Genomic DNA, 24,516 nt, shown 5'->3' on the forward strand with positions numbered 1-24,516 from the left:
ATAAATAAATTTTTAAAAAATTAGTTTTAAGTAAATTTAAAATCCACCTTGAATTTATACCTACCATTATTGTTACTTTATATCATCAATGATTATTTTGATTTCTCACATATTTACTAGTGTTTTTGCTCCCCCTTCCTTCCCTCTTTCTCTTTCCTTCTTTCTTTTCCTTCCTTCCCTTTTCTCTTTCTTTCTTCTTTTTCTTTCTTCACCACTCCTTACATCTCATTATTCCTTCTTTTTTTTTTAAGATTTTATTTATTCATTTGAACAAGTGAAACAGAGACAGCAGGGAGGGAAGGGAAAAGCAGGTTCCTGATGCAGGGTTCAATCCCAGGATGCTGAGATCATGACCTGAGCCAAAGGCAAACACTTAACTGACTGAGTCCCCCAGCCCTCCTCATTATTCCTTCTTATTCAATTTCCTTCTTCCCAAAATACAACTCTTTATAGTTCCTTTAGTCAGCCTATTAGTGGGAAATGCCCTCAAACTTTGTCTGAAAATGTTTGTATTTCTCCCTCAACCATGAATGGTGTATAATTAGAATTTGGGTTTGACAGTTATTTTTGCTCAGTTTAGGTATAGATTCGTTTTTATTTTTTCCATAATCGGGAATCTTTGTTCCATTTGAATATGTGGAGGTATATCTTTCATCGATTCTAGAAAATTCTCAACCATTATAATCTCAATATCACTTCCTCCCATTATTTCTGTTCACCACCACCCCCCTCGCCAGATTCCCATTAGATGTATGGGGTGATGTCATTCTGTCCTCTGTGTCCCTTAACGTCCATTTTATGTTTTCCATCTTTTTGTCTTTCCAGGCCACCTTCTTTTTTTTTTTTTTTTAATAAATCTTTTTTTTTTAAAAGATTTTATTTATTTATTTGACAGACAAAGATCACAAGTAGGCAGAGAGGCAGGCAGAGAGAGGGGGGGCAACAGGCTCCCCACTGAGCAGAGAACCTGATGCAGAGCTCGATCCCAGGACCCTGGGATCATGACCTGAGCCGAAGACAGAGGCTTAACCCACTGAGCCACCCAGGCGCCCCGATAATAACATTCTTATTAGTTTCTTTTTACATTTGCCCATTATTTTTTTTAAGATTTTATTTATTTGTCAGAGAGAGAGCACACACACAAGCAGGGGGAGCAGCAGCAGAGGAAGAAGCAATCTCCCTGCTGAGCAAGGAGCCTGACGTGGGACATGATCCCAGGACCCTGGGATCATGATTTGAGCCAATGGCAGATGCTTAACCGAATGCATCACCCAGGCATCCCTGGCCATTCTTTTTTATGGATGGTGTTTATGTATTTAAACCCTTAATGTATATCTTGAGTTATTTTAAATATAGAAACTTCACTTTTTTTTTATGAGTTTATTCTATTACTTTATGTTATTGGGGGTTTTGTTGTTGTTGTTAAGATTTTATTTATTTATTTCACAGAGAAAGATAGCACAAGCCAGAGGGAGCAGCAGAAGCAGGCTCTCCACTGAGCAGGGAGCCTGATGTGGAGCTCAATTCTAGAACCCTGGGATCATGACCTGAGCCGAAGGCAAATGCTTAACCGACTAAGCCACCCAGGCACCCTTCTTGTTTTGTTTTTTAAGATTTTATTTTAAGAAATCTCTACACCAGGATGGGGCTGTAGTTCAGAACCCCAAGTTCAGGAGTTCAGTGCTATACCAACTGAGCCAGCCAGATGACCCCCTTTAGGGTTCTTTCTAGTCATCATTTTTATTTATGGTGGATCAGTTCTTATTTTTGGTAATTTTTTACTTTGAACTCCTCTTTAGTGAGATGGTTTTCCTGTGGAAATCATGTGGAACCACGGTTGTGAGAGAGACCCTCTGGACAGTGCACATTTTCTTTGGCCAACCACACTAAGGGTATCACCAGCTAGGGACCATTTTTCTGCTGATCCATCAGTTTTGGAACTCTTGAACTCCCCATTTATGTGAGATGCAAACCTAGCAATTGTTTACTTCTTGACCCAGCAGACTTAAAAGCTCTCCTATCCTCTCACTCTTCTAGCAGGAGGAGAGTTCTCCCAGTTGGCCCTGTGGTCTCCTTCCGGAGCCTCCTCTCATTGGCCAAACCTGGGCAGAAGCCAACTGAAATAGGAGCTTATACAAGCAGCCTGTGGGGTTGGCTTCCCTGTAGTACAGAGCAGAGGAGAGGTGAGAAACAGGTCTGGGGACCAACCTAACGGTCTGCCATTTGACAGATATTTCCTGGTCAAAACGCTATGTTAAATTTGATATTGTAGAACTGTGGGATATCCTGTCCCTGACCTCCAGTGGGAGAGACGGACACACCAACTATATAAGAGGTGAACTATAGCGCAGGTTACGTTATGTGAAATGTTAAATACAGATGCAGACTAGCCTGGAAGCACAAAAGAGAGGCAAGCTGGGGGTAAGTGGGATAGGGATGGGAGAGCTCCCCCAGAGTAGGGTCACATGAGCTGTACCCTGAAGGGTTAGAAAGCTGGCTGTGTGTGGAGAAGAGGGCCATGGGCAGTGTGGACAGCTCATCATGAGGACTGAGCCTGGGCCAGGGCGGCTAACAGGCGGGCTACATGGTCAAAGGTGAGGCTGCAGATGTAGCTGTGGGTAGATTACAGAGACTCTGGAGCCCTGTGCTACTAAGCTAAGACTTTATTCTGCAGATAGCAGAAGCCGCTAAAACATCCTGTTAGGGAAGGAACATAATAAAAAATGTTCCAGCTGGCTTGAGCTGTTTAATAGAAATATAATGTAAGTCACAAATGCAGCCAGCCCATCTGTAATTTAAAATTTTCCAAAAGCCACATTTTAAAGAGTAAAACATGAAATTGATTTGAATAATTTTTTACTTAGCTCAGTATTATACAAAATATTACCATTTTAATATGCAGCCAACATAAGAATTATTAATGCATTATTTTATGTGCTAGGTTTTTTTGTACTAGCTCTTTGAAATCTGGTGTGTATCTCACACTTAGAGCAGTTCTCTGTTTGGACTGGCCCAGTTCAAGTGCTCCGTGTTGCTAATGGCCAACATGTTGGACAGTGTGGGTGGAGAGGACAGCAAGGGGTCAAAAGGAGAGGTTCGGTTAACGACGCGGCTCCAGGAAGAAACAGGATCCCCTCATCCCCTCACACAGGAAGGAAGTACAGGGGTGAGGAGCAGGGAAGTGAAGGGCAGAAGTAAAAGGGCTGCCATGCCTTTCTTTCCCCTGACATCAGAGGTAAGAACGTCTGAAAGTGAGGGTTGGGGTCAAATTGGAAACTTGAAGAGAATAAAATTTTAAGAACCTTTGTACTGAAAGAATTAATTAATTAATTTTTAAAAACGATAAAATATCTGAGACTTTTCCTGTTATTCCAAGGTACAGAACATAGGCTGATGCTCGTGGGTTTTACCATAAATCGTTTCCCGAAGTGTGATCCACATACCAGATGGTACACTACACGGTGGCAAAATAGTACTGGGACGACTTGTTTGCTTTTTAAGCAGGCTCCAAGCCCAGTGTGGAGCCCAGTGCAGGGCTTGAACTCATGACCCTGAGATTAAGACCTGAGCTGAGATCAAGAGTCTGACACTTAATCAACTGAGCCGCCTGGGCGCCCCATAGGAGAACTTGTTTTATTCTAAAAGTTATGTATTTATTGTAGTGAGTATTAGAAGAAACATAATCAATACATAAAACCCATGGTCCCCTACATATTTAACTCAAACATGAGTAAATTTACAGGGAAGGACGTGGGAGAAGGTGAATGGCTGAAATCCGTACACATGGGTGTAAGAGATGCGGTAACCTCAGAGACTTAGAAACCGTTCCGATGCGGGGCACCTGAGTGGCTCAGTGGGTTAAGCCTCTGCCTTCGGCTCAGGTCATGATTCCAGGGTCCTGGGATCGAGCCCCGCATCGGGCTGTCTGCTCCGCGGAGAGCCTGCTTCCTCCTCTCTCTCTCTCTCTGCCTGCCTCTCTGTCTACTTGTGATCTCTGTCTGCCAAATAAATAAATAAAATCTTAAAAAAAAAAAAAAAAGAAACCGTTCCGATGCTCATCCCAGTCAGCTGGTAACTCTGACCAGTGATCCCAGGTCACGTCGCCATTGACATTTCCCCTCCAGCCTCCCTGCTCCCCACAACCTAGTCAGACAGGCGTCTGTATTAGCTTCATGGGGTCAGGACACCTGGTCTTTCTGTAGCTCTCGCCGGCAGAGCAGGGTACAGTACGATCCCCAGAAAAGCTGGATAATTTTGAACATGACAGTGGCACCATGATGTCTTCTTGAAAGCACCAAACACAACCTGCCTTATTTTATTTCTGTTTTACTGTGAGAAGAATTTTTTTGAAGCTGTTGGCAACACGTACAGAAAATAGACCAATTTTCTCCCTTAGAACTGTTGGCCCAGATCTATACAAAATATATAAAAACTCAAAGGCAAGCAAAAAGAGAAGCCCCCTTGAAAAGCCCAGTCTGATCCTTGCATTTTCTGCCTCTGTGGCTTTATATGTTCCCAGTGCCCCACAAGCACATCTCCGAGTGGTGCCTCTGCGTCGGTCCACGCCTGTCCCATGGATGAAGGCTGGGGCAGTGTGACACCCCCGCCCCCGCTGCATCTCATGGTTGCCTCAACCTCGACGGTCACCCACACCTCACTCGGCTTTCTGTCTCCCTCACGTGGTAGCTTGCTGGTACCTACCTGCTCTTTCTCTTTGTCTGAGGAAGGCCTACCTGAGGTAGTCCGCCGCCACCGTGCGTAAGGCAAGCCCTCAGCTATGTACCAAGTAATTCTGGAATCATGTCGGTTCTCGGGCTGACATTCAGGTCAGCTCCCGTGTGCCCTTGAATTGATCCAGACTGAGCAATGGCGCTCACCCTGACGCGAGGCTGCTGGGGACTTGCCTCGAGGTCTTACAGCCATGATGTCCTGGAGCCAGTTCTGGTGGCTAAGGCAGTGACCTTGTTGGGACCTGCTGAATCCCAGGAATTTCAGGTTTCCTAACTGTAACACTTGACTTTGAGAAATCTAGAGCAATGTTCCTCAAACATTTCTTAGCAGTAAGATACTCTACATACCTACGTAAAAGTGTTCACAGAGCAGTACCTCCCAATGCTGCACGCCAGCTGGTTTGTATTTATTTGTTTGTGTTAATGCTAAGCCTGACCCACATGTTTTAAAAGATTTTATTTATTCATTTGAGTGTGAGAGAATGAGCAGGGGGACAGGGAGAAGCAGGTTCCCCACTGAGCCAGGAGTCCAACCTGGGCCTCTATCGCAGGACCCTGAGATCATGACCTGAGCCAAAGGCAGAGGCTTAACCCACTGAGCCACCCAGGTGCCCCCCGACCCACTTTTTTTTTTTTTTAAGATTTTATTTATTTGAGAAAGAGCACACAAGACAGGCGTTGGAGCAGTGGGAGAAGGAGAAGAAGATTCCCCACCGAGCAGGGAGCCTGACTCAGGGCTGGATCCCAGGACCCTGAAATCATGACCTGAGCTGAAAGGAGGCAGATGCTTAACCGACTTAGCCTCTGAGATGCTCTTTTTTTTTTTTTTAAGATTTTATTTATTTATTTGAGAGAGTGAGGGAAAGGGAAAGAGAGCGTGCCTAACCCACATTTTTAAAAAAACAAAATTGATGGACGGATCCACAGATGGCTTATGACCTGCAATTTGGAAAACACTGGTCTCAGGCATTTGATTGATTTAATCAAATCTGTCCCTCAGCTGATTGATTTAATCAATCAAGTATCTTTGATATCTCGAAGATCACTATCTACCTTTGAAAATGTCCCGCAGCGATGAGAACCGCACAGGTTCTCCACAAGTTCAGAACAGTTCTCCTCTGAGGCCATTCCTAAAACCCCTTCCTCTGTCATTGATTTGGAAGAGAAGCGCGGACCCCCGTGAGATGGCAGGGGCCTGGCTCCCTGCGGCTCCGGGGGAGCGGGCGGCGAGGCCGGCCTTCGGCAGGTGGGCGCCGCTCTGCGGACCATCGGGTACTCCGGAAAGCTGCGTGGCTCTTTCGAGGCTCCGTTCGAAACCCAGCACATCTGCTGATAATTGTCTGTTTCCTACCAAGAAGACGAAAGGGCTGTTTTGAACCTGTGCCCTGTCTTCCCGTAGGGTGCGCGGACCTGCAGAGCCTGGACACCATGCAGCCGGGGGAGAGGAAGAGGCAGGGCTACATCCACGAGCTGATCCGGACGGAGGAGCGGTACGTGGACGACCTGCAGCTCGTCGTGGAGGTGAGGCCTGTGTTCCCTGTCGGCGCCGACTCCCGTTCCCAGTGACTCCCAAGCCAGCGACAGCCGCTAGAGCAGCACTTAAAAATGGTCTGTGTTTGAGTAGACAAAGTAAGACTTGTTTCCGTGGCTCCTCGTTCCCACCAAAGGTGTCAAGGCCCTCGGGATGAGAAGCCCAGTTAAATAAACAAGCCGCCGAAGAGAACACGTGTCCCCAGCGGGCCCAGCAGGTGCCTAGCCGTGACCTCGCTGGAGGCGTGGCGGGGAAGCTCCAGCGGCCCCCAGAAAGGCCCGCCCTCGCGCCATCTTCCAGCCCGCGTGCAAGCTGGGGCTTGCGACCCACACACTTGTTCTGCTCCAAGTGCACTCTGCCACGCTGCTAGTGGGTAACGTGTCTCTTCCCCGCGAGGCTGTGAGCCCCTGACAGCAGGGACATGCATCCTTCATCCCGTGTCCCCAAAACTCAGTGTGGCCCTTTACAGGCCTTCCCGTCGGCCCTGAATGAATTACGTGTGTTTACGTCTACACTTCCCTGACCTGGAAGGATGGCGAGAAGAAAAACCCATCTTGTCATTGACCCCTCCGAGTATCACCCCGCCGCTGGCAGGTCGCAGTGCTGGGAGGTTGCCAATGGCCGTGGAAGCGCCTGTCGGACACCGGCGTGGAGCGTGCACTGGGCCGCACGCCTCCCCCACTCAGACCCGTCACTTCCCCGTGGGTTATTCCCACTCTGCCCGCCTGCCCTGGCTGAGGAGCAGGGGCTCACGTCGGGGGCAGGTAGAGTGAGAGCGCGGTTCGCAGGCCAGGCGGGCGCATCGCCATCCCCACGGAGGCTCTCAGAGGGCCCGACCGTCCTCCTCTGCTTCCCTCCCGGAGGCAGGTGAATGGGATGAGTAAGTATTCATCAGCGGGTGAGAGAACAGACCAGCAGGTGCCTTCCCGGCCTTCCCGGCCTTCCGGCGCCTCGGAGCAGACCCACCACCTTGCCAGGGCGCGCTCCGGTCAGAGGATCCGGACATCCTCGCTCCAGTCTTGGAACGACGAAGGTTCAGAACGTCCGGTTCATAGCACTGTTAACCTGAATCCTTCGAGTCCGTGCTCAGTACAACTCAGTAAATCGACACTCACCGAAGACCTGCCACGGGCAGAAAGCTCTGTGCTGGAGAGCAGAGGGGAGGAGAAAGTTCCCGCCCTCAGGAGTTCACAGTCACGCGGACAGACAGACAGACAGATAGCAGCAGAACAGAGAGGTGGGGGCCAGGAGAGGGCTGACCACCCCTGCCACAGAGGAGAGTCAGGACAGACCAGAAGGACAAGGACGAGTGTGCCTGGAAGAGGAAGTAGGAGTGGGAAGGCTGTGCCCGGGAGCCGGGGACCTGCGGCTGGTCCCGCGTGGCGTGTCCAGGCCTCGGGGGCCAGGCGGGTGAAGCTGGCAGGGCAGGCCGCGCGGGCGTGGGGAGCCTTCGGAAGGAGCCTGCGCCTTATCACAGGGCCCTCGAGCGCCTTTAGCAGGCTGACGTGTCGTGTGTATCTCGGAAAGATCACACAGGAGAAGGTTATCTCGGGTAACTTCACGGTTTCCGAAGACTTTAGACTAGTCACTTGCTGGGAATCCCACTTGTCTGTGGAAACCAGCTTAGAGTCAAAAAGACTGGTGTTTTTGTTCTGGCTCCTTCGTGGTCTAGGTTTGTGACCTTGAGCAGATCACTCTCTCAGCCTTTCTTTCCTCATGAGTGCCCCGGGAAAAGCAACAGCTGAAGGGCGCCTGGGTGGCTCTGTCAGCGAAGGGACTGGATCTGGATTTCAGCTTAGGTCATGATCTCGGGACCAAGAGATCAATCCCCACCTCAGGCTCCACGCTCCGTGCAGAGTCTGCCTAGAATTCTCTTGCTCTGAACCTTCTCCAACTCACTCTGTCTAAAAAACAAATAAATCTTTAAAAACAAATAATAATAATAATAGCTGATTGGGCTTGCCCTGCATCATCTGTGAAGTTCACTCAGAACCCACTCACAGCATGTGCACACACGCACACAGGCGTGTGCAGATACGTACCCATCAGCTTCGTAAATCCTCCAGTGTCATGGAATGTAGATAGAGGGTAGCATTTCTGCTCAGCCAGCCAGCCTCTGAAGTCCTCATCTGCGTGGGGGCCGTGTAAATCACCACTTTCTCTGTTGCTGACCCTCTCACAGACCACTTCTGGGACTCTGGGCTGCCCAGCCCCTCAATTCTGCAGCTTTCACGAGGTGCGGGTACTTTATACACATGGTTTCATTGAACCTGCTTCATCTCCCTAGGCAGTAGGTAGGAGAAGCTCCTCTTATTGATGAGAGTACTGGCCTCAGTCCTTCTCAGAATTAGGCCTAATAAGGGGCACCTGGCTGTCTCGATCAGTGGAACATGTGATTCCTGATCTCAGGGTTGTGAGTGCAAGTCCCAAATTGGGCATGGAGCCCACTTACCAAAAAAAGAAGAAGAAGAAGAAGAATTAGCCCTAGTAAGAACCAGAGAGCAAACAGTAGGGAAATTATGCAACTTAAAATTTAGCAATCAAGGCGCCTGGGTGGCTCGATCAGTTGGGCATCTGGCCCTTGGTTTTAGCTCAGGTCTTGATCTCAGGATGGTGACATTGAGCCCCAGGTCAGGCTCCATGCTCAGCGGGGAGTCTGCTTGAGATTCTCTCTCTCCTTCTCCCCCTCAACCCCCCATGCTTGTACTCTCTCTCTCAAATAAATAAATAAAATAAAATTTAGCAATCAACTCAGTGTTATATATATGTGACAAAACACGAAATTCTGGTCCTGAAACCAGTAATACACTCTATGTTAACTAACTAGAATTTAAATTAAAATTGGGGGGAAAATTTAGCAATCATAAGTAGGCTTATTTAAAAACATCATGATCATATTAGTTTCAGTATGTGAAGTTGTTGTTTGATTTAGACCACATAGCCTGTGTATTCACACCCCAGCTAACATTTCTTTTGTGTCTTGAATTTAGGTTTTTCAGAAACGGATGGTGGAGTCAGGCTTTCTCACTGAAGGAGAAATGGCCTTGATCTTTGTAAACTGGAAGGAGCTCATCATGTGTAACACGAAGCTGCTGAAGTGAGTTACGAGCGACTCCCACACAGCAGTGGACACCCCCAGCCCCCAGGATCAGGACGTCCTCACTTGACTCCCCACAGGGCTGTTTAGCAAAGGAACTTTTAATTGTTCTCTGCTCCCTCAAGCTTTTTATTTTATTGTCATTTTATGAAATGCCCCGTAACTGTAAAATACGTAATTCTTGAAATTGAGAAATACAACAAAGAAAAAAATTGGACAAAGAAAAATTAAATCATAAAATCATATATTAACATAGGATTTCAAAATTTGCTTGACTCTAGTTAGAGTAGGAGAGAAGCTGTAGCTCCTGCCCCAGGCATACTGGCTGGTCTGGCAGTCTCCTCAGTCCCTGTGTGAAATTCCATTCCTTGGGGTGACTTCCCATCCCCCTCGCCTGTGAGGACGGACTCCAGGGCGCAGGGGACTCAGCACGCCCAGCCCAGCCCTTGCTGCATCTCTGCCCTCCTCAGGGCGCAGCAGCTCTCCTGAGGACAGTGCTCACCTCTCCCTCCATGCCTGGCCTCTGTGGGCTCCTGCTCCCTTTTTCCCCTTCTTGGTTCAGCTGAGAACACATTAGAATTTCTCTAAAGGAACTTTGCTAAGAACCAAAAATGAGTCCAAAGCAATTCCAAGGACCTAGAAATACCCCCGTGTACAGACTTCCGTTTTCTTACTCTTCTTTGCTAACGTTTTACCCAGGTTGGCTTGGCCAGCAGCACGTAGGCCCCCGCTGCCGCCTCCTGACTCTCCCCTCACAGTGCCAGGTGTTTAGGTAACTCACTGGTTCTCATTTCCTTAGTCTCCCATGATATTCATCCTTTATTTACTGACGAAGTTCGCTAGAAACTGACCATGGGAGTGTGTTGGTTGCAGGGCCTTGCGGGTCCGGAAGAAGACGGGAGGAGAGAAGATGCCGGTGCAGACGATCGGGGACATCCTGGCCGCTGAGCTGTCCCACATGCAGGCTTACATCCGGTTCTGTAGCTGTCAGCTGAACGGAGCAGCTCTGTTACAGCAGAAGACGGACGAAGACACGGAGTTCAAGGAATTTTTAAAGGTAACTCCATTCTGGGATCGAGGGCAGGCCACCTCGTTCTGAGCCTGGAGGCAGAGACCGCTGCCCGTCAGGGGGCTCGGCCTGGGGAAGGGCACCCCCCCCAACTTGCCAGAGGAAACACCAATATGGCAAAGAATGTTTTGAGTGTTGGTTCATGTAGAATTGACTTTTCTTGCCACTGGGACCATGTTGTTGCCCATCTATTAGTAGAGTATTATTTAAGCCTATTAAATCAGCTACTTTATACCCCCAAAATATCCAGAATGTCACTTTATTAAATTTATATTAAATTTGTGAACTATACCCATCTTATTCCCAAAAAAGCATAGTTTACTCAAATATATCAAAAGCAACAAGATAAAATGTGAGTGTATGCATACAGTGGGACCAAAGGAAACGAGAGGAGAAGGGCGAAACTGGACTTAGGACGTTGCTTAAACACTCATGTGTGACTCTGTCCATGTGCTCCACGTGTGCCCCGATGTCCCCAAAAAGTCCAGAAGCCAATGAGAGGACACATTCAGCTCCGTGGAGCCATGGTCGTAAATTAAAAACAAAGCCTTGGTGCGCAGTCACGCTAGAAGGGCCGTCAGAGACCGCCGTGGGTAGTGTAAGGGGTCAGCGACAGCCTCCCAGAGATCCAGCAGCGAGATGCCCGGCGGCTACCGCAGCCCAGCCCGGTGTGCGAACGCGAACACATCTTCGCCCGTGTTGGGCAACACACACTCTTCCCACACATGTTAAAGTGGTGACAGAAATGAGAGTTAAATCTGCTTTCTTCCTTTTCTACGTGTCTTCTTGTTTTTTGGTTTCTGAAATACTGCATATTGGGGTCTGTTACAGCCACAGTGCCTGAAGGGAGAATGCATCATTTTAATGTCTTCATTATCAAAAAAGAATGGAAAAAATAATTAAGCATAGAATGTAAGATATTTAGGCAGAGGATAAAAATTCCAACAAAAAAATGGAGTAAGTAATAAAGATAAAAGCACAAATGATATCAATATATCTAAGAACAGATACACTGAAAAGCACTAATAGAATATAACTGTGGGGCGCCTGGGTGGCTCAGTCGGTTAAGTGTCTGCCTTGAGCTCGGGGCATGATCTCGGGGTACCTGCTCAATGGGGAGTCTGCTTGTCCTTTGCCCTCTCCTTCTGCCCGCCCCCTACTCATTCTGTCTCTCTCAAATAAATAAAATGTTAAAAAAAACAAAGAAAGAAAGACAAACCCATCTAATTCACTGCATAAGGCAAAAGTGTTTCTGACCCCCAAAGCCTATATTTGCATTTGTATTTAATTACAAAAATGAAAAAAAAAGAGTTATAACCCAATATCTCTTATAAATATAGTTGTTAAAATCTTAATTAAAATATCAGCAAATAGGAATGCCTGGATGGCTCAGTCCTTAAGTGTCTGCCTTTGGCTCAGGTCATGATCCCCGGGTCCTGGGACCCAGCCCTGCATCCGGCTCCCTGCTCAGCAGGAAGCCTGCTTCTCTCTCTCCCACTCCCCCTGCTTGTGTTCCCTCTCTCACTGTCTCTCTCTGTGTCAAATAAATAAAGTCTTTAAAATAAAATAAAATAAAATCCAGTGAATAAAAATAAACCTTACATGAAAAGAAAAGTCTGTCATAACCAAATAGAATCATCCCAGGAGGCCATTATGCATCGTCCTAGAATAAAGCAGCCTTCAGAATCAGATGGCCTGGCGTGTGAGCAAGGCAAGCTACTTAACATTTGGTGCCTTCGGGCTCCAGTGTGTAACCCAGAGATGGTCAGATACTACTTTTAAAGTACTTTCTAGGGGGTGCCTGGGTGGCTCAGTGGGTTAAAGCCTCTGCCTTCGGCTCAGGGTCCTGGGATCGAGCCCTGCATCAGGCTCTCTGCTCAGCAGGGAGCCTGCTTCCTCCTCTCTCTCGGCCTGCCTTTCTGCCTACTTGTGATCTCTGTCTGTCAAATAAATAAATAAAATCTTTAAAAAAAAAAAAAAAAGTACTTTCTAGCAGAGACCAGCATGTATAAGCATTCAGTAAATGTTAATTATATTTACATTCTTTATGATGATCTCCGGGAGGCAAAAATGATTCGACTAAAGTAAGGCCCTGAGGACTGACTCTTCATGAAGTTGGCTACTAGTAAGGGTAGGAGGCACAGGCTTGCTTAGAAATGAACCAGAAGAAACATACAAGGGAACTGAAATTACAGACACAAACACTGGTCAGAATAAGTAGATAAATGTGGGACTGTGAGTGCATGCAAATGCTTTAAAATAATGAATAGTAGAATGAAGGATATTTAGGGGTGCCTGTCTGGCTTAATTGGTAGAGTTTGTGACTCTTGATTTCGGGGTTATGGGTTCAGGCCCCACATTGGGCACAAAGATTACTTAAAAATAAAATCTTTGAAAAGAAACTGGATCTTTACCGTCTAAAGCATGAGTAAAAGATTTTTTTAATTTTCCAAATAGTAATAACAGCCACAGTATAAATAGGGTATCGGTGTCATCACAACTGTTAACAATAGTAAGAATAAGTTTATAGTCTCATAATGAAAGGCATTGTGTCGATTACATTATATTAAAAACAAAATCTAACAATAATATTCATTCTTTTTTTTTTCTTTTTTCCAATTTATTTATTTTCAGAAAAACAGTATTCATTATTTTTTCACCACACCCAGTGCTCCATGCAAGCCGTGCCCTCTATAATACCCACCACCTGGTACCCCCCACCTCCCACCCCCCCGCCACTTCAAACCCCTCAGACTGTTTTTCAGAGTCCATAGTCTCTCATGGTTCACCTCCTCTTCCAATTTACCCAAATTCCCTACTCCTCTCTAATGCCCCTTGTCCTCCATGCTATTGGTTATGCTCCACAGATAAATGAAACCATATGATAATTGACTCTCTCTGCTTGACTTATTTCACTCAGCATAATCTCTTCCAGTCCATGTAACTGTTTAAAAAGTCTCAGATAATACAGAACAAAATACATCTTAGATATATCCAAAAACAAAAGGAGGGAACAGTTTTAATATCCCACCGTGGCAAAAGTTAAATTATAATAAATGTGCTTTTCAGTCATTACCAATGGTCATTAAAAAAAGAAAAGGTCACCCAAGAATAGTAGCTACTTTATTCAGGTTAATAGGAGTAGAAGCAAATATGTTGGGGTACTTAGTTTCCTGGGGCTAACAGTCTACAAGGTCATGGAGACAACTCAGACGTGATCCCTCTCCCTGTCTTACCCAGTCTGGAGGTGACATTACGATAAAGGCACCCACGGGTTATTGTGGGGCTCGAGAAGGATCACTGAAAAGGAGAGAGGGCGTCAAGGAAGGGGAGAGGCTGCCCAAGGGGAGGCATAATGTGAGTCTTCAGAAATGACTATGAACTAGGTGGAGAGAGAGAAGGCACAGTAGCCAAGTGCACTCATGACCTGGCACATCGTAGGTGCTCAATAAACGGTAGTGACTGTTTCGAACTAAAGCAGAGACAATGGCAGGCAGAGGCAGGGGAAATCAAGAGCTATTTAGAAGATGAACTGGCGTGAAAGGGGACTCCCCGGCGTGTGGCAGGAAGGTGGGTGGGTGCAGAGTGGTGCAGCAGCTCAGGGGCGGAGGTGGAAGAGAAGGCTTTCGGGAAGGAAGGTGAGGACTTCGGGGTGTGTCGAGGTACTGAGTGGGAGGTCCACGTAGGAAGGAGAGTGAGGCGGCAAGCATGGAGCTCTGGAGAGGGTCTGGGTGACGCTCAGGACTTCGCTGCACGGGGCCCCGGGCAGCACCATCACTTAAGAGCTGGGAGAAGAGGAAGGAAGTGGGGATCGGGAAGGAGCCGGCTGGGAAGACAGTGGTCTGTGCTTCCGGAAGCAAAGGAGGGAGAGATGGCATAGCCACAAATCCATGTGAGAAAGAGAGAAATGAAAGCTTCTGCTGGGTTGAGCATCAGGGGTAGGAAGGTTGACCTCCCCTCGGAGGTCTGTTCATCTGAGACATACCATTTTTAAATCCTGAGTCTTTAAGAGAAATTAGGAATCTACAAAGTGCTCAACATCAGGAGTACAATCGATGCTTCCTTTGTTTTCCTCAAAGGTACATTTGCTCATGAGCCTCTCCATTCTTTGCAGAAGCTGGCTTCTGACCCTCGCTGTAAGGGGATGCCCCTGTCCAGCTTCCTGCTGAAGCCCATGCAGAGGATCACCCGCTACCCTCTTCTCATCAGAAGCGTGAGTGCCCTGGCGGGGATGGAGCGGCGGCCCGCAGAGGGCCACGGAGGCCCTAGCCAGGGAGCCCGGGAGAGCGCCAGCCTCCCCGGCCACACGGTCTGACTGGCCGGGCCATGTGTGCGCACACAAGTGCACACGGGCATCCGGATTAGGCAAATACAGGTCAACCAGGGTCACTGGAGTAACCTGCGCCCCCTCCCCTAGGAAACTCCGCTGGCCTCTCAGAGTCAGGAGTGTGTTTTTCTAGGCAGGGCGGTCGCCCTCTAGGTCTGCAGCGGCGGAGCCTGTCTTGAGCCCAGACAGAGTCCTCTGCTAGTACAACCCTGGACTGCAGTCTTTCGGGTGAGAGCAGAATTCTTCTCCCAGCTGAACACCTGTACCTGGATGGTCTCAGGAGCCCCCGACTCAGCACAGCCTCACCCGGGCTCACCACCATCCCCGCGCCGTGCCCGCCTCAACTTGCTAACTCAACAGTCCTAAAAGCCATCCATCTTTTAACAGAAACTAGGTGGCCCTCTTGAGCCAGTATGCCTTCTGAGAAGCATCTTTCCATAAGTTATCATAGATGCAATTTTAATCATCTTACAAAGGAAAACAGCAGAAGTAGTGTAAGACTTGCTTTTACGGATTATCCCTTGACCATTGGTCTCTAAACCGCGCTGGCTCAGTGTGGACCTCGTGCCACAGTGATGATACCAAGCTGACCCCTTAATGCAGTCATCCGCAGGCCCTCAGCTGAAATAGCGTGAGCTGGATGGGTCTCAAAATTCAGAATTTAATTCAAATACTGTCTCTTATATGACATCACAACAAAGCCTGGCCATCACCTTTAACCAAACACGGTAGTATTCCTACAGTGACGTACGTGAGTCATCACTTCCGAGTAGAATAAATAAAGGCCTCTCTTCCGGCTAGGTCAGGTTTTGTCACCAAATGAATATTGGACTTTCGGGGCTTTGTCCCATTTTGGAGCTGTAGACAGAGGACTGTGGGCCCACCGTGACCAGAGTCCAGTCAGGAGGCATCTGCTGCGGGGGCCCCACAGGGGGATGCGCCTCTGTTCTTTTGCATTTGTGACATTAGTTTGAAGGCACTTCGGAATGAACTGAACATGTTTCCTACTAGGGGGTGACATGATTTTATTGTATTTTTCCCGTAGCAGAGGATTCATTGCTTTCTACAGATTTTTTAAAAAGACCAGTGACCCCCAGAATGTTACACGTGATTGTCCTTCAGCAGGTTCACACCCAGGTCCCCTGGTGGGTTAAAGGCACTGGCTCAAGTGACTGGGGGCGGCAGGCAGGCCCCTTTCACACAGGTCCTATTGCTAAGACCCCACCGAGAGCCCCTCGATGCCCAGGTCTCAGGGCACTTGATCTCCTTACCCGAGTCCCTGTCTCCCCAGGAACAGAGGAGCCATGAGCTCCTCAAGGGCAGTTTTGCGGCCAGTGGCCCGCGCCCAGCACGTGCAGCAGCCAACACGACGCCTGGGTGGGTGGGTACGCTGCTAACCGGATGACGCGGCCCACTCTTTTCCAGATTCTGGAGAACACCCTGGAGAATCACGTAGACCACTCCTCCCTAAAGCTGGCTCTGGAGCGGGCAGAGGAGCTTTGCTCCCAAGTTAATGAAGGAGTTCGGGAAAAAGAAAATTCCGACCGGCTGGAGTGGATCCAGGCCCACGTTCAGTGTGACGGTCTCGCAGAGGTGAGCCCTGTGGGGCTAAGCTGGGGCCCCCTGGGCAGCCGCTGGGTGGGGAGCCGGAGCCTGTGAACAGTATCTGCCTCAGCCCAGCCCCCGGGACTCACCATCCTGTCCCTTCTGGGGTGTCATTTCCCTTTCTTAGAAAGAGAACTTTGATCTTTTTGAGTTCCTTGAATCCAGCCATTAAGATCCGTATTCTGTGGCTCTGAGTAATCCTTTTCACGATGCCACTCTGAACTCTGAGGAAAAATAAACACAAGGATCTTTTGTGTCAAGGTGGATGGTTCCAGCCACCTTCCCAACTACAAGATTCTACCACAGCACCTCAGGTCCCGGGCACTGGCTTCCCACGGCGCACAGGATGGCTTGTGCTGGCACTCACAAAGCGACAATTTCTCTTTAAGCAACTGATTTTCAACTCCCTCACCAACTGCCTGGGGCCCCGGAAGCTTCTGCACAGTGGAAAGTTATATAAGACCAAGAGCAATAAGGAGCTACATGGATTCCTCTTCAACGACTTTCTGCTCCTGACCCACATGGTCAAGCAGTTTGCTGTTTCCTCAGGCTCTGAGAAGCTTTTCAGCTCTAAGTCCAATGCCCAGTTCAAAATGTATAAAACGGTAAGTGTCACGTCCCTGGCCATGGCATCAGGAGTGTAACGAGGTGTTTCCGTCACCTCGAAGACCTCCTTCCTGGCCTGAGCCTCCCTTGTCCCCATGCAACTCTCTTCCTCCCTCTCCAGATGGCTCACTCCCCCTTCGTCACGTCCCAGGGAGGAAGGCCCAGTGTGGCGGGGCCCTCACTGCCCTCTGGCCGCTGATGGCCAGACTCCAGCTGTAGGCTCTGGCCTCCTCCCTGGCAAACTTGACATGTAGCCCCCCCGCCGCCCCCATCCACATTCAGCATCAGGTCTCTATGAAACTGAAGCGGGAGCAGAGTGCTGAGTGACCCTGACCCATGGACACTCGGAACTCCTGTCCCCAGTTCAGGAATCTCTGATCTGCCCAACATGCTTCTTCCACAAAATGGACACTGTCTCTTTTTCCCTAAGTAGAAGGCTCGAGAAGCCAGCCTCTTCTCTGCTTCTCAGCAAGGCTCTTCAGGGGCGCCTGGGTGTCTCAGTGGGTTAAAACCTCTGCCTTTGGCTCAAGTCATGATCCCAGGGTCCCAGGATCAAGCCCCGCATCGGGCTCTTTGCTCAGCGGGGAGCCTGCTTCCCTTCCTCTCTCTCTGCCTGGTTGTGATCTCTGTCAAATAAATAAAATCTTAAAAAAAAAAAAAAAAAAGGCTCTTTGGGACAGACAGCGCTCTCTGGAAGCATAGGCGGGTGGAGGGTTCTGGCCCATCTCACAGCCTGTGTTTCGGCCCTAACTCTTTCAGCCCATTTTCCTGAACGAAGTCTTGGTGAAACTGCCCACAGACCCTTCCAGCGATGAGCCCGTCTTCCACATTTCTCACATTGACCGGGTCTACACCCTCCGAACAGACAACATTAACGAGAGGTTAGTCCTGACCAACTGGGACTGCCTTGAAGCCTGGACGGCTCCGTCCCACTAGCCGCCTGCAGACATGCTCCAGTGCTGCTCCTTCTGCACCCCAGGCTCCCCTGACGGTCCCACCCAGCCCCGTCCCACCGGCCAGCCTCGGTGTGGACTTGCCGGCTTGCTGCCATCAACTCAGCCTGTGTCCCTGCCTCGCTCTCTCCTCAGGATCTTCCAAAACGGGAGATCCGGCACCTCGCTTCCTGCTAAAATCCCTCGTGTGGCAGGCCAGGCTCCTTCGCCCAGTCTCTGAGGCCCGTGTGCGTGTCTCAGCCCCAGCCCCATCCCTCCACCCGCCAGGATGTCTGCCCGCGTGTGGAGCGCCGCGCTCCTGCTCTCTGCCCGGCCACCATCCTCCACGGCCACCTCTGTGATGGCAGATGGGGGCCCGCCCCCTCCTCTGTGCGCTCGCTTCTTTGCTTTCAGGTCGAATGTCCCTCTGTCGTGCTGAATTGCCACTGTGGTGGCGCCCTGCGTCTCCCTCTGGGTGTCAGCACCCTGCCGGTGTCTGGTGTTCTCTAAGCGGTAGCTGCCCACAAATCCCAGCTTGATCTTCAAGTAGCGAACAAGCCTTTCGGTTGAACTAACACTCGGTCTGTAATGGGAAACTTGTCAAAGCCGAGGGCAGCACAGGAGGGCCGAGCGAGGGCCGAGCTTTGGCGCTCCTGGCCGAGCCCCGGAGGCGTGCGGGAAGGCCAACCCCAGGGCTGTGCTCTGCCTCTCCAGGACTGCCTGGGTCCAGAAGATCAAGGCGGCCTCTGAGCAGTACATCGACACGGAAAAGAAGAAACGGGAAAAAGCTTATCAAGGTACTTGGTGGTGCCCTGGAGGGTTGGAAGCAGCTGCCAGGGGACCCCGGGGAGGGGGACAGGCCCCACCCTCAGGACACAAGCTGCTGCTCCTGCAGAGGGGGCTAAACAGCGACAGCCTGAAGGACAGTCTTGCTGGGGGACCAGGCAGTTGTGATCCCATTGGCTGCTCCTGCCCTCGGGGCCTCCTTGAACCCACTACCCACCACACAGATGGGGGGCATCCGGTGCCAGCCCTGGGACCTCGCTTCTCTTGTGGCAAAGGAAGAAGGTCCTTTGCACAACCAAGCCCACTTTTGCTTGGTCCGTTTTGCTTCACCCAACGTCACGTCTGCGGCCTGCCTGCCTTCAGCTCCGCTCCTCCTCTCCCCTCCAGGCGCCTGCCCCAGCCCCCTCCACGTCCACCCGTCCGCCTCCGACACCCGGGCCCAGATCCCAGGGCTCTCCTCCTCCTCACACTTGCTGTCCCCGTCATGTGCAAATGGCTCCCTCATGGGACACCAGGGACCTAACTAACCCATGGCTTCACTCACTCTGAGGTCCCTGCACCCGACGGCAGGAAGTCAGAGCGGCTCCTCTCGTTCTACCCGGAGCCGCCCTCGCCTAAGCGTCTCTGTCCCTCTGCTGTTTCATAAAGTCACGCTGGGCTGCTTCCCTGAGCCCACGCTCCGGCACACCGCGACCTCTCCCGGCCGCCTGCTGGGCTTCGCACCCTGGCATCTCCCGGGAAGCCCCGGCACCCACACTGCAGGCTCTCAGCCCGCACGCTGCCCTGCTCGGAGGCCGCGTCGCGCACCTTCTATCATTCCCTTCCCTCGTCCTGGTCCTTCCCCGGTGGCACAGCCCAGTTAAGACCCTCTAACCTCCACCCTGGCACAAGGCCCCCGTCGCCCGTCCCTTTCATTTCCAGAGCATTCTTCTTACAGGGCTTAATCTCCTTGCTAAGCGTCTTCCTTGTTGCCTCCCAAATTAAGGGTAATGTCCTACCCCAGACTCAGGGCACAGCCCCACTTCTTTCCCTCTGCCTCGCCCCCACCACTGCCCGACGGAACCGCCCTCCTCGGAAGCCCTGCCCGTGCCCGCCCCCAGGCCTCTCCTGTCCAGGCCTCCCCCTCACGTTCCCCTGCTGTAGCTGCAACTCTTGTTTTTTTTATTCAGGTTCCCCTTATTTTGTTAAATCTCTTGAAAGGTATGTGCATATTGGCTTTTGCTGATTGAATCTTGTTTTAATGGTACTTCAAATGCTTGCCTTTGAAGAATCAACGACTGAATGATCTGTAAAGCATATAACGATCTCTTAATTGGTCAAAGACATAAATCAGTGTTTCTGTTAGTTTTGCTTAACACCAATATCTCTACATACTGTTACGCATTTTCTCTATGTTCAATTCTTTAGACATTTATTACTTACTCTGTGCCAAGCTCTGTGCTAGTCCTAACTGGGCCTTCATAGATGAGTATGGCCCAGCCCTGTCTTTAAGGGGAACGGAGTGTAAGTGCCACGCTGGAGAGGTTGGCCTGGCGGTCCGGGAACCACTTGTCGTAAAGTTTTACACGCCCTAAGTTTTGAAAAATCAATAGCTCACAAGCAGCCTTTTGTTCATTTTTAAATGCTTGAGAGCAAAACCTGCTTAACTTCATATTTACCAAGATAATCCCGAGTTCACAGACTCATTCTCCTCCATATGAAAGGGTTTTGAGTACATCCTCAAAATAGAGCAAGGTCTTAAGTGAAACTGCTTCATAAGCTGACGTGTTTACATGTGACGGAATGACAGTGGGTGGCTAATAGCCTTTGGTACCTGGTGGTGACTTTTTTTTTACCTTGCCATTGACAGCCTCTGTGACAGGGGCGATCCCAGTCCTTTGTCAGACTCAGTTGTCCTGTGTGGAGATGGCAGTTCTCAGCTACCAGATCACGGAATTGTGCAGTTTAAATGATGGAACTTTTGTAGAGGTCTAGCACGGTGCCTGACACAAAGTATCCAATAAATGTTAGCTGCTTTTAAGTGCTGAACGGATAGAATGTATTATTTTATTACTGCGACCATCGCTAGGCAACAGAGCGTTAACTACAAGGCTGCATAAACACGAGCTCTGCAGCGGCCTCTCCTGGAGAGGAAGTTGCGGGACGCGCAGAAGCTGGGGATAACGGGTGCGCAGGGGGCAGAGATGGGGGTCCAGATGGGCCGTGTGCATCCTCAAGGCCGGGTAGGATGCAGACAAGCAGGGAGAGCGGATGAGGCGCCCCAGCAGGGACACAGTCTGGGCAAAGGCAGAGCAGCCAGATGGTGGTCGGCCAGGCCCAGCACCGTGGCAGGGGCCGCAGGGGAGCGTTAGGTCATCTAGAGCTCCGTGTCCTACGTGCGCTCCCTGCACGCTCGGAGAAGAAATTAACCGGGCTTTCCTCCTCTTTTGTAGCTCGCTCGCAAAAGACTTCAGGCATCGGGCGTCTGATGGTGCAGGTCATCGAAGCTACAGAATTAAAAGCCTGTAAACCAAATGGTAAATGCTTCTCCTGTTCCACAGATGTGGTAACTGCTCTGTTCTTTGCTGGTGACTCTTCTGAACACTGACTAATGGGGCACTTTAAAAATATCAGTGTTTCCACTGTCACTAAAATGGTCTTTGGACCCATATTATCACCGGTATGTTTTCCCAGTAAGTTCCAGTGCCTCCCTCCTCAGCGCGTCTGAATGGAAGCCGCACGGACACTTGCCTGGGCTCGTGGGAGGCAGCTGGGACACGGGAGCCCGCACGGGTGCTCCAGGCTTGTGCTGCTGTTGGTACTGGGCACACGGAGACTGCCGGGCAGATCTGGGCCCCCAGCGTGACTCCTGATCTCGTGGTCTGGATCCTGCTTCTACTCAAGGAAGGTGCTGTTGTCCTTTATTCTACCCACACATGCCACATGCGTCTTTGCTTTGTTTTTTGTTCAGGAAAGAGCAATCCATACTGTGAAATCAGCATGGGCTCCCAGAGCTATACCACCAGGACCCTGCCGGACACGCTCAATCCCAAGTGGAACTTTAACTGCCAGTTCTTTATTAAGGATCTCTACCAAGATGTGCTGTGTCTCACCATGTTTGACAGAGACCAGTTTTCACCGGATGGTACAGTATAACTCGACCAGGGAACCCAGAGTTTCCCCAGTACTCTAGAATTTGGGGTCTGGGTCCAGGGTACTTGGCTTCATTTTTACCCCATGACACCTAAGGAAAAGGACAGGGGCCCATGGGGAGAAGCAAGGCTGGGGAGGGGGATTCTCCCCGGGGTAACGGGTGCCCTCCGGAGTGTTTCCCTCCGGGACCCCAGTCCCTCCCTACAGAGTAGCAGAGCGCTGCTCCCAGCACCTCCTGAGTGGCTGACACCTCCTCTGACTGCAGAGACTTGGAGCCCAACGAGGCAGTCTCCTCCCACACACCCCCGCTCTGCACACAGTCGCAGTGACAGCCACTGAGTTGCATCTGAAAGCGATTAGAATGTCTTCAGATACTCCTAGTACTTCTCTTTAGCGACTTTTATAAAGAAGGAACATTGACTCTGGCATGTCTTTTCACCAGATTTCCTGGGTCGTACTGAGGTTCCAGTGGCAAAAATTCGCACAGAACAAGAAAGCAAAGGCCCCACAACCCGCCGACTCCTACTGCACGAGGTCCCCACTGGGGAGGTCTGGGTCCGCTTTGACCTACAGCTTTTTGAGCAAAAAACTCTCCTGTAGAGGGCTCAGGGATCTGCCCAAAAGGCCAGGGCTAGAGCCAGACGGCCGGCGCTGCACCTGGGCCGGAGGAGCACCGCGGCTTCATCCATCACGGGCCACGCGCGCCGGGGCTACTTTCTTGCACACTAAATTGCTAGCAATCTATGCAACCATGATCTTTCCTATAAATAAACCAAACCCATAGCACAGTGCCTTGTATTAGTGTTAACATCTCTGGCTGTGTTTAGATGCCAGGGTTTCCATTTTCAGGGCTATAAAAAGTATTAAGTGGAAATGAGGCATCAGAACACTGGACACTGTCCCGTGGTTGAATGTACCCAGGGCGGGTGGTTTGGGTGACACTGTAGCCATTCCCTGCCGGGGGGCCCAGACCGGGGTTCGGGGGGTGGTGCTGTGCCGCGCCACAGGCGCTCAGGAGGTGGAGGACTGGGGAGAAGCGCCGCCACCTCGGCGCGGGCACAGCCTCGTGCTGAAGTCGGTCTACTCTGCACTGAACGAAAACACAAACTTGACCATTTTGTTCCCAATTAGATTTTATCATCTCTGCTGAGACAATAGAGTTTGAAATATAAAGGGGAAAGCTTGGTTTACTTTAAATACTGTGAACTCTAATGATATGGAAATATTTTTCAACTTTAATTTTCTGAAGTATAAATTATTTATGTAAATTCCTTGTTTTGCCTATTTCATAGGACATGCATCTTTAAGCTTTATCATTGCCAATATGTACAGAAAGAATAAAAATATAAGTTTATGAATGTAACTTCTTTCAAAGTTTGACTGATTTATGTTTCACCTGAAAGGCTCTTAAAAGGTAAGTTTTGATGGCTCAGTCGGTTAAGTGTCTGCCTTTGACTCAAGTCATGATCCCAGGGTTCTGGGATCCAGCCCCACACTGGACTCCCTGCTCAGCTGGGAGTCTGTGCCTCCCTCTCCTGCTCCCTCTGCTTGTGGTGTCCCGCTGGCTCTCTCAAATAAATAAAATCTTTTTTAAAAAATTAAAAGGTAACTTCAGGGGTTGCTGGTAATGAAACCAAATTTTCTTTCTACAACGGTGGCAAAACCAAGGGCGGCATGGGGGTGGGGTGTGCCGGGGAGACCCTGCAGCCTCGTCTTGACTCCTACTTGCTCTAGGACTCTGGTCCATTCACCTGCTGTTTCTGGGGCTTGGCCATCTTAGGGGGCTAGACTGCTGACCTCTGTGGGAGCAAAGACCCTTCTGGGTCCTTCTGCTTGCCAGGTGAGCAGGAACCTCAGGGGTAACTTGGGACTCCAGAAAATGCACAAACATTAAACCTCCTGAGCAGGCCCCTCAGAGGGGCCCTCTCGCAGCCCCTTTCCCCTTCCCTGTCCTGTCAGAGCCACATACGCACCGTCGGAGCTGCTTATTTGGGCTCTGGAGTTTGGAGTATGAAATTTGTTTTGAACATTGATAAAAATAAGGTCTTACCCACTAAGTCCCGGACTCGTGAGTGCAGCAGGACCAACAGCTGACTTTTGGAAAGAACCACACAGGCTGGGGGAGCCCTGATTCTCAGGGAGCTGGAAGAACAGGAATGGTCCAGGTGTCCCTCCACCCCAGCCCCCACTTCTGTCTCAACATAATCACTAAGAAAAAAAAAAAAGGCTAGAAAACATAATTCAGAATATTCAAGTAAAAAAAAATCATCGTTCTAGGTATTCATCCTGGGCACTGACTTGTACAACCTAGATGTAAAAGAAATATGGCCCAGTGTCAACAAAGGAGACCCCACTCAACATCTGAAACCAAAACAACTGGATGCATCAATTAAGGCGAAGTTGGGCTGGTCAGGCACAGCCTCCCCGATCTCCTAGAGGGTCTCCCTTAGGGTCTTGGGAAGCAGATATATAGGTCAGTGTCCAAGTCTGCCTCTGCCTGGTCTTCTAAAGCCTGAGACGATTTTCTGAAGGGTGAGGGAACGGGCTACGCCTTTAGACTCCTTGCATCCCCCGGGGAAGGACTGAGCGGACCCGAGGGATGCCCGCAACCCCTACCCCACCGTCCGTGCCCTTCAGGATCAGGACACTGTGGCACACCAAGCCGCAGGATAACCACCCTCTGAAAGGGACCCGAATCCTG

General features: G+C 50.0%; 1 protein-coding gene across 3 annotated transcripts in view; it reads left to right on the plus strand.

Annotated features, from left to right (window-relative positions):
* Positions 1-23,178, plus strand: part of ITSN2 (intersectin 2) — a 140,950-nt gene extending 117,772 nt beyond the window's left edge. For all 3 annotated transcript variants that reach the window (XM_044261982.1, XM_044261981.1, XM_044261983.1), the window contains 11 exons: positions 6,130-6,251; positions 9,252-9,358; positions 10,232-10,415; positions 14,542-14,640; positions 16,180-16,347; positions 16,749-16,964; positions 17,725-17,846; positions 18,612-18,694; positions 21,116-21,199; positions 21,634-21,807; positions 22,258-23,178. In XM_044261982.1, coding sequence (XP_044117917.1) covers positions 6,130-6,251; positions 9,252-9,358; positions 10,232-10,415; positions 14,542-14,640; positions 16,180-16,347; positions 16,749-16,964; positions 17,725-17,846; positions 18,612-18,694; positions 21,116-21,199; positions 21,634-21,807; positions 22,258-22,415 — 1,517 coding nt within the window. In that variant the 3' untranslated portion in view covers positions 22,416-23,178. The remainder of the gene's footprint in view (positions 1-6,129; positions 6,252-9,251; positions 9,359-10,231; positions 10,416-14,541; positions 14,641-16,179; positions 16,348-16,748; positions 16,965-17,724; positions 17,847-18,611; positions 18,695-21,115; positions 21,200-21,633; positions 21,808-22,257) is intronic.
* Positions 23,179-24,516: the final 1,338 nt, after the last annotated feature.

This window comes from Neovison vison, chromosome 8 (genome assembly GCF_020171115.1).
Source record: "Neovison vison isolate M4711 chromosome 8, ASM_NN_V1, whole genome shotgun sequence".
NCBI classification, from domain to species: domain Eukaryota; kingdom Metazoa; phylum Chordata; class Mammalia; order Carnivora; family Mustelidae; genus Neogale; species Neogale vison.